This window comes from Halichoerus grypus, chromosome 7, assembly GCF_964656455.1.
Source record: "Halichoerus grypus chromosome 7, mHalGry1.hap1.1, whole genome shotgun sequence".
NCBI lineage: Eukaryota > Metazoa > Chordata > Mammalia > Carnivora > Phocidae > Halichoerus > Halichoerus grypus.
The window spans coordinates 132264110-132282521 of record NC_135718.1 but is presented as its reverse complement, the minus strand read 5'-3'; the positions used below and the strand labels follow the sequence as shown (position 1 = coordinate 132282521).

Genomic DNA, 18412 nt, shown 5'->3' with positions numbered 1-18412 from the left:
AGCCATTTTAACAGGTATGAGGTGATAGTTCATTATGGTTTTGATTTGCATATACCTGATGATTAGTGATTTTGAGTACCAATTGGCCATTTGCATGTATTCTTCAGAAAAATGTCTATTCAGATCTTTGCCCATTTTTATTTTTTTTTTTTGATTGGATTTTTTTTTGCTATTGAGTTGTGTGTGTGTGTGTGTGTGTGTGTGTGTGTGTGTGTGTGTGTATACTCAGATCTATGGTTTGCAAATTTTTTCTCCCATTCCATAGGTTGCCTTTTCATTTTGTTGATTTAATGAGTAGAAGCTTTTTCATTTGATATAGTTTTATTTATTTCAGCTTTTACTGTCTGTGCTTTGATGTCATATCCAAAAAATATCATCGCCAAGACCAATGTCAAGAAGATACTTTCCTATGTATCTTCTAGGGCTTCTAGAGTTTAAAGTCATATTTAAGTCATCTAGAGTTAATTTTCATCAGTGGTTTAATATTGTGGTTTCACTTTTTTTTTGCTTGTGCTGAAGACGCTACTGTCCTCATGTGTATACTTGGCACCATTATCTAATTTTAATTAAGGATATATGTGTGACTTTATTTCTGGCTCCCAATTTTATTCCATTGATCTGCCAATATGATATTATTTTCATTTTAATCACTTTATAATATAGTTTGAAATCAGAAAGCATGATGCCTTCAGCTTTGCTCTTCTTTCTCAAGATTGCTTTGGCTCTTTGGGAGTCTTTGTGGTTCCATGTAAATTTTAGGATTGTTTATTCTACTTCTGTGAAAAATGCCAGTGCTATCTTGACAGGAATTGTATCTATTGATCGCTTTGGGTAGTATGCACATTTTAACAATATTAATTCTTCCAATCCATGTATATACATTATCTTTCCATTTATTTATATCTTCTTCAATTTATTTTATCATTGTCTTACTGTTTTTAGGATACAAGCCTTTCATCTCCTTAGATAGATTTATTCCTAGGTATCTTATTATTTTTGATGCTATTGTAAATGGTATTGTTTTTTAAATTTCTCTTTCTGATAGTTCATTATTCATTACACAACAGATTTTTGTGTATTGATATTGTATCCTGCAACTTTACTGACTTCATTTATTAATTCTAACAGTTTTTTTGTTTTGTTTTGTTTTGTTTTTTGTGGAGTCTTAGGGTTTTTTCTATATATGTCATCTACAAACAGAGATAATTTTACTTCTTTATTTTTTATTTGGGTACCTTTTATTTCCCTTTGTTCAACAGTGGTGAAATTGTGTATCCTTGTCTTTTTCCTGACCTTGAGGAAAAGCTGAAAGCTTTTTTATATGATGCTAGTTATAGGCTTCTTATTTATGGCCTTTATTATGTTGAGGTATATTTCTTCAACACCTAACTGTTGAGAGTTTTTATCATAAATGCATAGTGAATTGTGTCAAATGCTTTTTCTCTGTCTATTGGGATGATTATATTATTTTTAACCTTTGTATTGCTAATGGGGTTTATCACATTACTGATTTGCACCTGTTGAAACATCCTTGAGGCCCATGGATAAACCCAACTTCATTATGGTGTATGAATCTTTTAATATGTTGTTGAATTCAGTTTGCTAATATTTTTTTAAAGATTTTATTTATTTATTTGACAGAGAGAGACACAGCGAGAGAACACAAGCAGGGGGAGTGGGAGAGGGAGAAGCAGGCTTCCCGCCGAGCAGGGAGCCCAATGTGGGGCTCGATCCCAAGACCCTGGGATCATGACCTGAGCCGAAGGCAGACGCTTAACGACTGAGCCACCCAGGCGCCCCAATATTTTGCTAAGCATTTCTGATCTATGTTTATCAGTGATACTGGCCTATAAATTTTTTTTTCTTATATTGTCCTTGTCTACCTTTGATCTAATCATGCTGATTTTGTAAAGTGGTATTGGAAGTGTCCCCTGCCCTCAAATTTTTGGAATGGTTTGAGAAGAATTGGTATTAATTCTTCTTTAAATTACAATGAAAACTTCTGGTCCCAGACTTTTCTCTGTAGAGATATTTTAAATTAATGATTCAGTCTTGTTGCTTGTTATTGATTTGTTCAGATTTTCTATTTCTTAATGATTTTGTTTTGGCAAGTTTTGTATTTCCAGGAATTTATCCATTGCTTCTAGGTTATCCAATTTGTTGGTGTGTAATTGTTTATGCTTGTCTCTTATGAACATTTGTATTTCTGTGGCATCAGTCGAATGTCTCCACTTTCATTTCTCATTTTGTTTATTTTATCTTCTCTCTTTTTTCTTAGTTTATCAGTGTTAGGTCTGTCAATTTTGTTTATCTTTTCAAAAAGGTAGGTATTGGGGCGCCTGGGTGGCTCAGTCGTTAAGCGTCTGCCTTCGGCTCAGGTCATGATCCCAGAGTCCTGGGATCGAGCCCCGCATCTGGCTCCCTGCTCGGCGGGAAGCCTGCTTCTCCCTCTCCCACTCCCCCTGCTTGTGTTCCCTCTCTCGCTGTCTCTCTGTCAAATAAATAAACAAGATAAAATTTAAAAAAAAAAAAAGGTAGGTATTAATTTTGTTGATTTTTTTGGTCTTTATTTCACATATTTCTTCTCTGATTTCTGTTATTTCCTTGCTTCTGCTAGTTTTAGGCTTCGTTCTTCCTTATCTAGTTTTTTTGATGTATAAAGTTGATTGTATATTTGAAATCATTTCTTTTTCTTAGTGTAGGCATTTATCACTATAAACACCTCTCATAGAACTGCCTTTGTATGTGAGGCATTTTTTCCTCTCTTGTTGCTTTGAAAATTCTCTTTGTCTTTGGTTTTAGCTAGTTTTATTGTAAGGTGTCTTAGAGATGATTTCTCTGGGTTGAATCTGTTTGGGGACTTATGAGCCTCTTGATTTTGATAGTCCAAAAGTCTTCCTAGATTGATAAATTCTCAGCCATTATTTCTTTAAGTAACTTTCTGCCCCTTTCTCCATCTCTTCTCCTTTTGGGACTCACGCAATGCCTAAAATAGTTCCTCTGATAGTCTTCTGTAATTCATATGGGCTCTCCCTACTCTAAGTCTTCCTTTGTTCTCCTCTGACTAGAAAATTAAATATGACCTCTCTTCTACTTCACAGATTCTTTCTTCTGCTTCATAAAGTCTGCTGTTGATGCTCTTTATTTTTCATTTCATCCATTGTATTCTTCAGTTCCAGAATTTCTGTTTGGTTCCTTTTATGATTTCTATCTCATTGTTTTCCTGATTTCTTTGAATTCTCTTTCTGTGATTTCTTATAGCTCACAGAGCTTCCCTAAAACTACTATTTTGAATTCTTTATCAGGAAAATCATAGATCACAATTTGGGGTAAGTTACTGGAATATTATTGTGTTCCTTCAGTGGTGTCATGTTTCCTTGATTTCTCATGTCCCTTAAAGTCTTGCATTGCTGTCTTCACCTTTGAAGAAGGTCTCACTTTCTCTAGTCTTTTCTGACTAACTTTGGGAGAGAAATACTTTCTGTCACACCTGTTAGGGATTCTGAGGCTTTTTAAAAAACTTTTTAATGGATATATCTGCTCCTTTTGTTTTGCTACCACTTGGGAAGGAATTCTTAGCTTGTATGCCTTCTTTCAACCCTGCAAAGATAGTCAGGGTCCTGATAGCTTCTTGTTTGCTGGGTACAATGTTGAATGCTCAGGTATGTGCTTTCTATCACTGCTATGGAGTCAGTTTGGCTCTCTAGGTATGCTCACTACCCATCTAAAAATTTTTGTGTTTCTCTATATTTCTTACACTATTTACAATAAGTAGAAAAATAAATTAATGAATGTTAATCTACAAAAAAAATCCCACTATCTCCCTACATTGAGTTGGTTTGGGAAGAAAAGGCAGGGCTCTGATTTCTGTTGAGAACAGTAAAGAAAGGAAAAGAAGACAGATGATCTGAGCAATAAAATCCGTACTTTCATCTCTCAACCAAGATGCTCATTTAATCAGCCAGGGCTAAGATATACATACTCAAGGAGAAGTCATTAAATAGGTCTGTACAGTCTTATTCCACAAGAGTTTTCATACATATATATCATATATATCATATGACCCACAAGATATAATTTTAACTTCATTAGCAATAACTTCATCACACTTCATCTGAATTTTATAACTTTTCTTGTCCTAGAAACCCTGTTGCAATGAGCGAAATTATGATAATAAAAGGATGTAATTCACCAATGAAACAATTCATTTCTAATTTGATTTTTTTATTAAGGTAAAACATTATTTATACTGTTTTTGTTTCTTTTGTTTGTATTGCAAGTGAAGCCCTGTGATTTTCCAGAAATAAAACATGGAAGTTTATACCGTGAAAATAGATATAGATCACAATTTCCAGCAGCTATAGGAAAATCTTTTTACTATTCCTGTGATTCCAATTTTGTGACTCCTTCACAAAATGCGTGGGAATACATTACTTGCACACACAAAGGATGGGAACCAGCAGTACCATGCCGCAGTAAGTAAACCTTTTTATAATTGTATATGTGTACATATTTCAAATAGTAGAGGGGGAAAAACACATAAGTGAGTACAATTAAGCCTTGTATGACAAAAATGAGGCCAAGGGATAAGTTTTATGAGCAAAGACCAATATAGGTTTTTCCTTTAATGAGGAGCTTTTCATAAAAATCACATAACAGATAAAGATAGAAGCTTCTCAAAAACACCTATATCATTCATACATATTTTAATTATAAAAACTGAAGATAAATAATATTGAATATTGATTTTTTTCTTCCTACACATTTGGTAGTAGCTTTAGTTTTTCTTAAGTTTTTGGATACTTATGCATTATAGTTTTAATAGTGTACAAACAGTTTTTAACTTACTATTTTGACTGAATTTATGGGTTTTTAAAAATTTTTGTTCATTTTTATGATTTTTAGGACGATGTATTTTCAATTATTTGAAAAATGGAGATTATCCAACGTACGGACAAGCATTTCTCCAAGATGAATCTGTGAGAGTTAAATGTAATTCTGGTTACAGTCTTCCAAATGAGCAGACTATAATGACATGTACAGAGAGTGACTGGTTCCCTCCTCCAGAATGCATTCCTCTCAGTAAGTAAATGGTCTGAGATCCCAGTATATTTATGGTTTTCTAACCCACATCTTTATTAACTGTAGCAAAATTTTATATCAACTTTCTTATTTCTGCCAATGGATATACTTAGCTTTATTTTTTCCAAGTATGTATGAGTGGATATACACATTTCTTGATACATATGCAGCAAAATAAATGTCTACTGATAGGTATTAGTCAAGAAACAGTAAAAGAAACACAAAGAAGAAACCTGTAATAATAGAGTGATACCAGCAGTGGAGGGAAGAAGATGGCAGTGGAGTAGGAGGAACCTAGGCTTGCCTTGCCCCATGAATACACCTACATAACCATCAAATCATCCTAAATACCCCAGAAATCAACCTGAAGACCGGCAGAACAAATTCCACAACTAAAGGTCAGGAAGAGGCCACATTGAAGAAGTAAGATGTACACAGTTTGAGAGAAACGGACTGTGGCCACTGAGGTGGGGAGAGAGCCATGGTCACAGAGAAAGGCAAGGGACAGATTAACACACAAGGGAGCACATGGGAAAAATGAATTACCATAACAATTGTCTTAGAAAGTGAGAGAGGCCAAATTTCATAATTCTTCATAATTCTTATAACCAGTGGTGTTTAAAGCCTGGGGTTTTCAAGTGTCAGTGTGCTTGGCTCTGGGACAGCTCAAACGACATTGGGGCTTGGAGAAAAGGCAACCAAGCAGCCTGTCAACATACAGCCGGAAGAGCAATCTGAAGAGCACACAGGGCACACAGTGAGGAGCGTGTTGTAGAAAGGCAGTTTTGGAAACAAAGGAACTGGCAGGTGCCATTTCCCTCCCCCACCCTTCAGCATAAACACAGAGCCACCTGTGAGAACCAGCACAGGGCCAACACTCACCACCTAACTTGCTTGCACCAAGTCCCACCTCCCTGTGCTCCAGTGGAACCACCCTTCCTGGTCATGCTTGCCTCAGTCCCTGAACAGCCAGCCTCCTCCCCCAGAAGACCAAGCCAAACCCCTGCCCCCACCACATCTCCCAACCTGGGAGTTTTGGGAAGCCTTGATTCCAGCAGTGGTGAGAAGAGGTCTCATTTCACAAGCGGACCATAGCACACCTAAAGTTAAAACTCAACACAGTCAGGCCAGGGACCAAATACTGACCACAACAGTCAAAGAGGGCCTCTGCAGATGACTGGCCTGAAGGATAAAGCAGTCAGGACACAACAGCAGTGTGCATACAGCACACATTGGAGACACTCCTTGAAGTGTCAGGCCCTGGGGGACAGTGGTCACAACACTGCAGAGCACTATAGAACCTCTTCTTCATAAGGCCATTACCCTCAAGAACAGGAGAAGTAGCTGACTTTCTGAACAAAGATGCAGGCATAGAAATTTAGATAAAATGAGAAAACAGAAGAATTTGTCCCAAATGAAAGAATACAGGGCCACAGCCAGAGATGTAAGTAAAATATATATTAGCAATATGCCTGATAGATAATATTACAAAGATACTCACTGGACTTGAGAAAAAAAGTCAAAGACATGAGTGAGACCTTTAACACAGAGATAAAGAATAACATAGCAGAGATCAAGGGCTCAATAAACAAAATGAGAAACACACCTGATGGAGTGAACAGCAGGCTGGAAGAAGCAGAGGAATGGGAATTAATGACCTAGAAGACAAAGTAACAGTAATCATGCTGAACAAAAGAGAGAAAAAAGAATTATGCAAAATGAGAATAGACATAGGGAACTCAGTGACTCCATCAAACATAACAACATTCCTATTATAGGAGTCCCAGAAGAAAAAGAAAAAAAGAGGGGGCAGAAAATTTATTTGAAGAAATAATAGCAGAAAACTTCCCTAATCTGGGGGAGGAAACAGATATCCAGATCCAGGAAGCATAGAGAACCCCCCAAAATCAACAAAAGCAGACCCAAACCAAGACATATTATAATTAAATTGGCAAAACATAGTGATATAGAAAAAAATTTTTAAAGAAGCAAGACAAAAACAAAATAAAGCAAACAAAAAGACAGTAAAATATAAGGGAAAACCCATAAGGCTACCAGGGAATTTTCAGCAGAAATTATCCAAGTCAGAAGAAAGTGGCATGATAACTTCAAAGTGCTGAATGGGAAAAATCTGCAGCCAAGAATATTCTATCCAGAAAGCCTATTATTCAAAATAGAAGAAATGATAAAGAGTTCCCCAGACAAACAAAAATTAATGGAGTTCATGACCACTAAACCAGCCCTGCAAGAAATATTAAAGGGGACTCTGAGTGAAAAGAAGAGACCAAAAGTGACAGTATGAATGTAGGAAACACAAAACAGTAAAAATGAATATTTCTGTAAAAAAATTCAGTCAAGGAATTCACAAAATAAAAGGATGTAAAATTTGACACCATATACCTGGGGAAGAGAGGAATAAGAATGGGTTCAAACTTAATTGACCATCAACTTAATATAGAGTGATATATGCAGAAGATGTTATATAAAAACCTAATGGTAACCACAAGTCAAAACCACTAATAAATATGCAAAGAATAAAGGGAAAGAAAGCCAATATGTCACTAAAGAAAACCAGCAAACCATAAACGAGAGAACGACAAGAAAAGATGAGAAAATCTTCAGAAACAACCACAAAACAGGTAATAAGGTGGCAATAAATACATATCTACCAATAATTCCTTTGAGTGGAAATGGACTAAACTCTCCAATCAAAAGACATAAGTTGACAGAATGGGTAAAACAAACCCATCTATATGCTTCCTACAAAACTCATTTTGGAACAAAAGTCACCTGCAGATGGAAAGTGAGGAGACGGAGAACATTTATCATGCAAATGGGTGTCAAAAGAAAGCTGGGGTAGCAATGCTTATATTGGACAAAATAGACATTAAAACAAAGACTATAACAGAAGACAAAGAAGGACAACATATAATAATAAAGGGGATAATCCAAGAAGAAGATATAACAATGGTAAATATGTAGGCAACCAACATGGGAGCTCCCAAATACATAAAACTGTTAATAACAAACATAAAGGAACTAATCAATAATAACACAATAATAGGGGACTTTAAAACCCCATTTACATCAATGGATGGATCATCTAAACAGAAAATCAACAAGGATACAATGGCTTTGAATGACACACTGAACCAGATGGATTTAGCAGATACATTCAGAACATTCTATCATAAAACAGCAGAATACACACTCTTTTCAAGGGCACATAGAATAGAACACATATTAAGCCACAAAATGAGCCTCAACAGACTCAAAAAGATCAAAGTCATACTATGCATCTTTTCTGACCACAACGCTATAAAACTAGAAGTCAACCACAAGAAAAAAGTCTGAAAGATCACAAATACATGGAGATTAAGTAACATGTTACTAAACAATGAATGGGTCAAGAGGAAATAAAAGAAGAGATTAAAAAGTACATGGAAACAAATGAAAATGAAAACACAGTTCAAAACCTTCGGGATGCAGCAAAAATGGTTCCAAGAGGAAAGTTTATACTATACAGGCCTAGCTCAAGAAGCAAGAAAAATGTCAAATAAACAACCTAACCTTACACGGAAAAGAGCTAGAAAAACAACAAGAAAAAAAAAACTAAAACCAGCAGAAGGAAGGAAATAATAAAGATTAGAGCAGAAGTAAATGATAAACTAGAAAAACAATAGAACAGATAAATGAAACCAGGAGCTGGTTCTTGGAAAAAAATGATAAATTTGATAAACCCCTAGTCAGATTTATCAAAAAGAAAAGGGAACCAAATAAATTAAATCACAAATAAGGGAGGAGAAGTAACAACCAACACCACAAAAACACAAACAATTATAAGAGAATATTCTGAAAAACTGCATGCCCACAAATTGGACAACCAGAAGAAAGGTTAAATTCCTAGAAACATAAACCTACCAAAACCGAAACAGGAAAAAACAGAAAATTTGAACAGACCAATTACAAGCAAAAAAAAAAAAGAATCAGTAATCAAAAAAACCAAATAATCAAAGTCCAAGATCAGATGGCTTCATAGAGGAACTCTACCAAACATTTTTTTAAGATTTATTTATTTATTTTGAGAGAGGGTGGGGATGGAGGGGCAGAGGGAGGGACAGAGGGAGAATCCAAGCAGACTCCCTGCTGAGCGCAGAGCCTGACATAGGGCTGGATCTCATGACCCTGAGATCACAACCTGAGCTGAAATCAAGAGTCGGATTCTTAACTGACCTAGCCACCCAGGCACCCCTCTACCAAACACTTAAGGAAGATTTAATACCTATTCTCAAACTATTCCAAAAAATAGAAAAGGAAGGAAAGCTTCCAAATGCATTTCATGAGGCCCGGCACTACCCTGATACCAAAACCAAATAAAGACACCACAAAAAAGAGAACTACAGGTCAATATTTCTGATGACACAAAAATCCATAATAAAATACTAACAAACTGAATTCAACAATACGTTTAAAAAAAATATTCACCACAATCAAGTGGAATTTATTCCTGGGTTTCAAGAGTGGTTCAATATTCACAGATCAATCAACATGATACATCACATCAGTAAAAGAAAGGATAAGAACTATATGATCATTTCAACAGATGCCAAAAAAGCATTTGACAAAGTACAACAATCATTCATGATAAAAGCCCTCAACAAAGTAGGTTTAGAGGGAACATACCTCAACATAATAAAGGCCACATATGAAAAAGCCACAACTGACATCATCCATTATGGGGAAAAACAGTGCTTTTCCCCTAAGGTCAGGAACAAGACAAGGATGTCTCACCACTTTTATTCAACATAGTACTGGAAGTCCTAGCCACAGCATATAGACAACAAAAAGGAATAAAATGCATTCAAATCAGTAAGGAAGAAGTAAAATTGTTACTATTTGAGATGACATTATATTCTATATAGAAAATCCAAAAGACTCCATCAAAACCTGCTAGAACTGATCAACGAATTCAGTAAAGTTGTAGGTTACAAAATCACAGTACAGAAATCTATTGCCTTTCTATACAGCAATAATGAAGCAGCAGAAAGAAAAATTAAGAAAACTGTCCCGTTTACAATTGCACCAAAAATAATAAAATACCTAAGAATAAACCTAACCAAAGAAGTAAAGGATCTGTACTCTGAAAACTATAAAACACTGATGAAAGAAATTAAAGATGACACAAAGAAATGGAAGACATTCCATGCTCATGGATTGGAAGAACAAATATTGTTAAAATGTCTACACCACTCAAAGCAATCTACACATTCAATGAAATCCCTATCAAAATACCAAGAGCATTTTTCACAGAACTACAATAAGCAATCCTAAAATTTATATGGATCCACAAAAAGACCCTGAATAGCCAAAGCAAGCTTGAAAAAGAAAAACAAAGCTGGAGGCATCACAATTCCAGACTTCAACTTATATTACAAAGCTATAGTGATCAAGGCAATATGATACTGGCACAAAAATAGACACATAGATTGATAGAACAGAATAGAAAACCCAGAAATAAACCCACAATTATATGGTCAAATAATCTTTGGCAAAGCAGGAAAGAAAATCCATTAGGAAAAAGACAGTCTCTTCAACAAATGGTGTTGGGGAAACTGGACAGCAACATGCAAAAGAATGACACTGGACCACGTTCTTATACCATATACAAAAAATATTCAAAATGGATGAAAGACCTAAATGTGAGACCTGAAACCATAAAAATCCTAGAAGAGAGCACAAGCAGTAACTTCTCTGACATCAGCCACAGCAACTTTCTAGATAGATCCCTGAGACAAAGGAAACAAAAGCAAAAACAAAACAAAACAAAAACTATTGGGACTACTTCAAAATAAAACGCTTCTGGGCAGCAAAGGAAACAATCAACAAAACTAAAAGGCAACTTTTGGAATGGGAGAAGACATTTGCAAATGACATGCCTGGTAAGGGGTTAGTATCCAAAATATATAAAGAACTTATAAAACTCAACACTCAAAAACCAAAGTATCCAGTTTAAAAATGGGCAGAAGACATGAACAGACATTTCTCCAAAGAAGACAGACAGATGGCCCACAGACATAAGAAAAGATACTCATTATCACTTATCATCAGGGAAATGCAAATCAAAACTACAGTGCGATATCACCTCACACCTGTCAGAATGGCTAAAATCAACAACACAGGAAACAACAGGCGTTGACAAGGATGTGGAGAAAGGAGAACCCTCTTGCACTGTTGGTGGGAATGCAAACTGGTGCAACCACTCTGGAGAATAGTATGGAGGTTCCTCAAAAAGTCAAAAATAGAATTTCTGTATGACCCATCAATCACACTACTGGGTATTTACTCAAAGAACAAAAACACTAATTCAAAGGGATCCATGCACCCCTATGTTTATAGAAGCATTATATAGAATAGCCAAGATACGGAAGCAGTCTGTCTATTGATTGACAAATGGATAAAGAAGAGGTGGTATATGTATAAAATGGAATATTACTCAGCCATAAAAAAGAATGAAATCTTACCATTTGTAACAACATGGGTGAAGCTAGAGAGTATAATGTTAAGTGAAATAAGTCAGAGAAAGACAAATACCATATGATCTCACTCATATGTGGAATTTAAGAAACAAAACAAATGAGTAAAGGGGGGAAAGTGAGAGAGAGAGATACAAACCAAAAACAAAAAACAAGAAGCAAAAAATGACTCTAACTGTAAAGAACAATGTGATAGTTATCAGAGGGGAGAAAGGTGGCAGGGGGCAAAGGGGTTGGGTGAAATAGGTGATGGGGATTAAGGATTGCACTTGTCATGATGAGTATGTTAACCAACTGGTATTAAAATAAAAACTTAAATGCACACATACATACATACATTCAATCTAAGAAAAAAATAGTGACACCAGCAAGATGGCAGAATACAAGTTTCTATTCTTCCTGTCAAAGAACACCAATTTTGACAATCACCCACAGACAAGAGCATCTTTCTGGGAGTCTGGGAATCTAGCAGAAGTTTCAGCACACCATTAGAGCAAAAAGATCCAACAGTGGGTGCATTGAAGTGGGTGAGAGGAACAGTTTCAATTATCTGAGTCACTCCTTCCACAAAGTGGCACAGTTCAGTGCCAAGAGAGACCCATTCAGCCTGCAACTTCTCCACTGGGGGAAAGAGTGTGTGAGTTAGCATCTGGCTTCCTCAGCTGTGTGGGTCTCTGACCAAAAGGCCCATTTCTTTCTCACCACATCCAGAATTCTGAGGTGATCTTCGTGACTGAAGGGATTGAGGAAAGCTTGGAGCACAGCAATCAGGGCTCAATTCATCAAGGGACAAAGATCCTATTAACCACTTTGCAGACTACATCAGGGAGTACCCTGATGTACCCACTAACCACTGGGGATGACTTGCCTGCAGATCCTCCTCACCTAATGGCACCCCCAACATTCCGCACACCTGCTATCCATTGGCCAGCTCCTTGTGTATGCCCCAAAGGTGGTGAATGCAGCAATTTCTAGATGGCTAGTGAGCATACCTAGAAAGCCAAACTGACTCCATAGGAATGGTAGAAAGCACATACCTGAGCATTCAGCATTGTGTCCAGCAAACAGGAAGCTGTCAGGACCCTGACTATCTTTGCAGGATTGAAAGAAGGCACACAATCTAAGAATTCCATCCCAAGTGGTAGCAAAACATAGGGAGCAGATATATCCATTAAAAAGTTCTTTTAAAAAGCCTCAAAATCCCTAACAGGTGTGACAGAAAGTATTTCTCTCCCAAAGCAGTCAGAAAAGACTAGAGGAAGTGAGAGCTTCTTCAAAGGCGAAGGCAGCAATGCAAGACTTTAAGGGACATGAGAAATCAAGGAAACATGACACCACCGAAAGAACACAATATTATTCCAGTAACTTACCCCCAAATAATGAAGAACTATGATTTTCCTGATAAAGAATTCAAACAGTAGTTTTAAGGAAGCTCCGTGAGCTATAAGAAAACACAGAAAGAGAATTCAAAGAAATCAGGAAAACAATGAGATAGAAATCATAAAAGGAACCAAACAGAAATTCTGGAACTGAAGAATACAATGGATGAAACGAAAAATACAACAAAGAGCATCAACAGCAGATTTATGAAACAGAAGAAAGAATCTGTGAAGTAGAGAGGTCATTTGAAATTTTCTAGTCAGAGGAGAACAAAGGATAAGACTTAAGGAGTAGAGAGAGCCCATATGAATTATAGGCTATCAGAGGAAACATTTTAGGCATTGTGTAAGTCCCAAAAGGAGAAGAGATGGAGAAAGGGGCAGAAAGTAACTTAAAGAAATAATGGCTGAGAATTTATCAAACTAGGAAGAAATATGGACTATCAAAATCAAGAAGCTCATAAGTCCCCAAACAGATTCAACCCAAAGAAATCTTCTCTAAGACATCTTACAATAAAACTAGCTAAAACCAAAGACAAAGAGAGAATTTTGAAAACAGCAAGAGAGAAAAAAAATGCCTCACATACAAAAGCAGTTCTATGAGAGATGTTTATAGTGATAAATGCCTACACTAAGAAAAAGAAATGATTTCAAATATACAACCAACTTTATACATCAAAAAAACTAGAAAAAGAAGAATAAACTAAGCCTAAAATTAGCAGAAGCAAGGAAATAACAGAAATCAGAGAAGAAATATGTGAAATAAAGACCCAAAAAAAATCAACAAAATTAATACCTACCTTTTTGGAAAGATAAACAAAATTGACAAACCTAATGCTTACAAACTAAGAAAAAAGAGAAGATAAAATAAACAAAATGAGAAATGAAAGTGGAGACTTTCGACTGATGCCACAGAAATACAAATGTTCATAAGAGACAAGCATAAACAATTACACACCAACAAATTGGATAACCTAGAAGAAATGGATAAATTCCTAGAAATACAAAACTTGCCAAAACAAAATCATTAAGAAATAGAAAATCTGAACAAATCAATAACAAGCAACAGGACTGAATCATTAATTTAAAATATCTCTACAAAGAAAAGCCTGGGACCAGAAGTTTTCATTGTAATTTAAAGAAGAATTAATACCAATTCTTCTCAAACCATTCCAAAAATTTGAGGGCAGGGGACACTTCCAATACCACTTTACAAGATCAGCATGATTAGATCAAAGCTAGACAAGGACACTACAAGAAAAAAAAATTTATAGGCCAGTATCACTGATAAATGATAGATCAGAAATGCTTAACAAAATATTAGCAAACTGAATTCAACAGCATATTAAAAGATTCATACACCATAATGAAGTTGGGTTTATCCATGGGCCTCAAGGATGGTTCAACAGATGCAAATCAGTAATGTGATAAACTCCATTAGCAATACAAAGGTTAAAAATCATATAATCATCCCAATAGATAGAGAAAAAGCATTTGACACAATTCACAATCCATTTATGATAAAAACTCTCAACAGTTAGGTGTTGAAGAAATATACCTCAACATAATAAAGGCCATAAATAAGAAGCCTATAACTAACATCATATATAATTGTGAAAAGCTGAAAGCTTTTCCTCAAGGTCAGGAAAAAGACAAGGATACACACTTTCACCACTGTTGAACAAAAGGAAATAAAAGGTACCCAAATGAAGAAGTAAAATTATCTCTGTTTGTAGATGACATATATAGAGAAAACCCTAAGACTCCACACACACACACACACACACACACACACACACAAACCTGTTAGAATTAATAAATGAAGTCAGTAAAGTTGCAGGATACAATATCAATACACAAAAATCTGTTGTGTAATGAATAATGAACTATCAGAAAGAGAAATTTAAAAAACAATACCATTTACAATAGCATCAAAAATAATAAGATACCTAGGAATAAATCTATCTAAGGAGATGAAAGGCTTGTATCCTAAAAACAGTAAGACAATGATAAAATAAATTGAAGAAGATATAAATAAATGGAAAGATAATGTATATACATGGATTGGAAGAATTAATATTGTTAAAATGTGCATACTACCCAAAGCGATCAATAGATACAATTCCTGTCAAGATAGCACTGGTATTTTTCACAGAAGTAGAATAAACAATGCTAAAATTTACATGGAACCACAAAGACTCCCAAAGAGCCAAAGCAATCTTGAGAAAGAAGAGCAAAGCTGAAGGCATCATGCTTTCTGATTTCAGCTATATTATAAAGTGATTAAAATGAAAATAATATCATATTGGCAGATCAATGGAATAAAATTGGGAGCCAGAAATAAAGTCACACATATATCCTTAATTAAAATTAGATAATGGTGCCAAGTATACACATGAAGAAAGTAGCGTCTTCAGCACAAGCAAAAAAAATGAAACCACAATATTAAACCACTGATGAAAATTAACTCTAGATGACTTAAATATGACTTTAAACTCTAGAAGTCCTAGAAGATACATAGGAAAATATCTTCTTGACATTGGTCTTGGCGATGATATTTTTTGGATATGACATCAAAACACAGACAGCAAAAGCTGAAGTAAACAAAACTATATCAAATGAAAAAGCTTCTACTCAACAAATCAACAAAATGAAAAGGCAACCTATGGAATGGGAGAAAATATTTGCAAACCATAGATCTGATGCACTATAAGTTGTGATATATATCACAACTTATACAACTCAATAGCAAAAAAAATCCAATCCAATTAAAAATGGGCAAAGATCTGAATAGACATTTTTCTGAAGAATACATGCAAATGGCCAATTGGTACTCAAAATCACTAATCATCAGGCATATGCAAATCAAAACCACAATGAACTATCACCTCATACCTGTTAAAATGGCCTTTATCAAAAAGACAAGAGATAACAAGTGTTGGTGAGAATGTGGAAAAAGGAAACTCTTGTATGCTTAGGGTGGGAATGTAATTTGTTATAGGCCTATGGAAAACAATATGCAAGTTCCTCAAAAATTTAATAGAACTACCATATTATACAGCAATCCCATTTCTGGGTATATATCTGAAGGAAATGAAATCAGTATCTTGAAGAAATATCTGCACCCTCCTGTTCATTGTAGCTTTATTCCCAATAACCAACATATAGAAACAACCTAAGTGTCCATTAATGGATAAGGAAGATGTGAGATTATATCTATATATAATGGAATATTATCCAACCATGAGAAAAAAGAAAATCTTGCTATTTACAACATTGTCGAACCTAGAGGACATTATGTTAAACATAATAAGCCAGAGTTAGACAAACGCTTCATGATTAAACTTGTATATAAAGTCAAAAAAGAAAAAAAGAAAAGGTCAAATTCATAGAAGCAGAGAGTAGAATGGTAATTATCAGGGGCTTGCAGACAGAGGTGGGGGGAATGAGGAGATGCTGGTCCAAGGCTATAAGATGAATAATTCTGAAGATCTAATGTACAGCATGATGACTGCAGTTAGTAATAATGTATTGTATAGCTCAAGTTTGCGGAGAGAGTAGATCGTAAGCATTCCAGCTACAAAAAAAAAGTATGTGAGGTGATTAATGCGATTTTGAAAATCATTTCCAAATGTGTATGTGTACCAAGTCATCTCATTGTACACTTTATATATACAATTTTATCAATTATACTTCAATAAAGTAGGAAGGAAAACCTATAATAGACATACAAAAGATGAGATAAAAATCAAAATAAGTAACTGTAAAACATAATCAAATAGCAAAGAAAGTCATCAAAAGTGGAAGAGATTGAAAAACAATTGCAAAACAGAAGACAATTAGCCAAATGTGAATAGTGAGTGTTCACCTATCAATAATCCCTTTAAATGTAGATGGATTAAGCCTATTAAAAGGAATACAGTACCTGAATAGGTAAAAAACAAGAACTCACTTTAGGTTTAAAGACACAATAGGCTAAAAGTGAAGGAATGGAAAAAGATATTCCATGTGAATGGCAACCAAAGAATGTTGGAGTGGCTATACTTCTATCAGAAAAAGAAATGGACTTTATGTCTAAAACTGTCTCTGGAGACAAAGAAGGTCATTATATAATAATAAAAGAGTCAATTCAACAGGAAGATGTAGCAATTTTCAACATACGTGGATCCAACATTGGAACTCCTAAATATATAAAGCAAATATTGACAGATCTAAAGAGGAGAAATTGACAGCAATACAATAATATTAGGAGACTTCATTACCCCACTTTGAATAATGGATAGAACACCCAGACAGAAATTCAGGAAAGAAGCTCTAGATTTGAACAACAATATAAACAAAATGGACCTAATAGATATATACAGAATTTTCCACCCAACAGTGTACATTCTCCTCGACTGCACATGAAAGATTCTATACAGTATCTTTCTCAACCACAATGGAGTAAAACTAGAAATCAGTAACAGCAAAAAGAATGGGAAAATTCACAAATACATGGAAAGAAAACAGCACACTCTCAAACAATTGGGTCAAAGAAGAAAGCGCAAGAGAATTTTTAAAAATATCTTGAGACAAATGAAAACAAAAACACAATGTAACAAAATTTATAGAAGCTGCAAAAGCAGTGGGAAGAGGGAAGTTTTCAGTGACAAATGCCTACATTAAAATAGAAGATCTTATATAAACAACCTAACTTTTTACCTCAAGGAACTAGAAAAACAGACCAAGCCCGAAGTTAGAAGGGAGGAAATAATAAAGATTAGAACAGAAATAAATCAAATAGAGAATAATAAAACATCCTATTCCACCATCTCACTAACAACAGTCTATTTTTCAAGTTTATGCCCATGTTGGGTTTTCTTTTTCTAATTTCTTAAAGCAAAACAGTGAGGTGATATATAGTCTATTCTTTCTTTTTTTTTTTTAAGGTTTTATTTATTTATTTGACAGAGAGAGACACGGCGAGAGCAGGAACACAAGCAGGGAGAATGGGAGAGGGAGAAGCAGGCTTCCCATGGAGCAGGGAGCCCGATGCAGGGCTCGATCCCAGGACCCCGGGATCATGACCTGAGCTAAAGGCAGACACTTAACGACTGAGCCACCCAGGCGCCCGTATTCTTTTCTATTATATCTATATAATGGTAAAATTTCCCTCTCAGCACTACTTTAGTATCATCTCACAAAATTTTATTTAAAATGTTTTTTATCATTAATTCAAAAGACTTAATATCTTTTTATTTATTTATTTTTTTATTTTTTAAGTAAGCTCCATACCCAGTGTGGAGCCCAACACCAGGCTTGAACTCGCAGCCCTGAGATCGAGACCTGAGCTGAGAACAAAAGTCAGATGCTCAACCGACTGAGCCACCCAGGCGCTGCTTTAATGTCTTTTTTTTCTTTTAAAGATTATATACTTTA

At 35.3% G+C, this 18412-nt stretch overlaps 1 protein-coding gene across 4 annotated transcripts in view; it reads left to right on the top strand.

Annotated features, from left to right (window-relative positions):
• The window catches only part of LOC118530846 (complement factor H-like), an 80286-nt gene that overhangs the window by 15355 nt on the left and 46519 nt on the right, over positions 1-18412 (top strand). For all 4 annotated transcript variants that reach the window (XM_078078335.1, XM_078078333.1, XM_078078336.1 and 1 more), the window contains exons 2-3: positions 4281-4475; positions 4906-5082. In XM_078078335.1, the coding sequence (XP_077934461.1) occupies positions 4281-4475; positions 4906-5082 (372 nt within the window). The remainder of the gene's footprint in view (positions 1-4280; positions 4476-4905; positions 5083-18412) is intronic.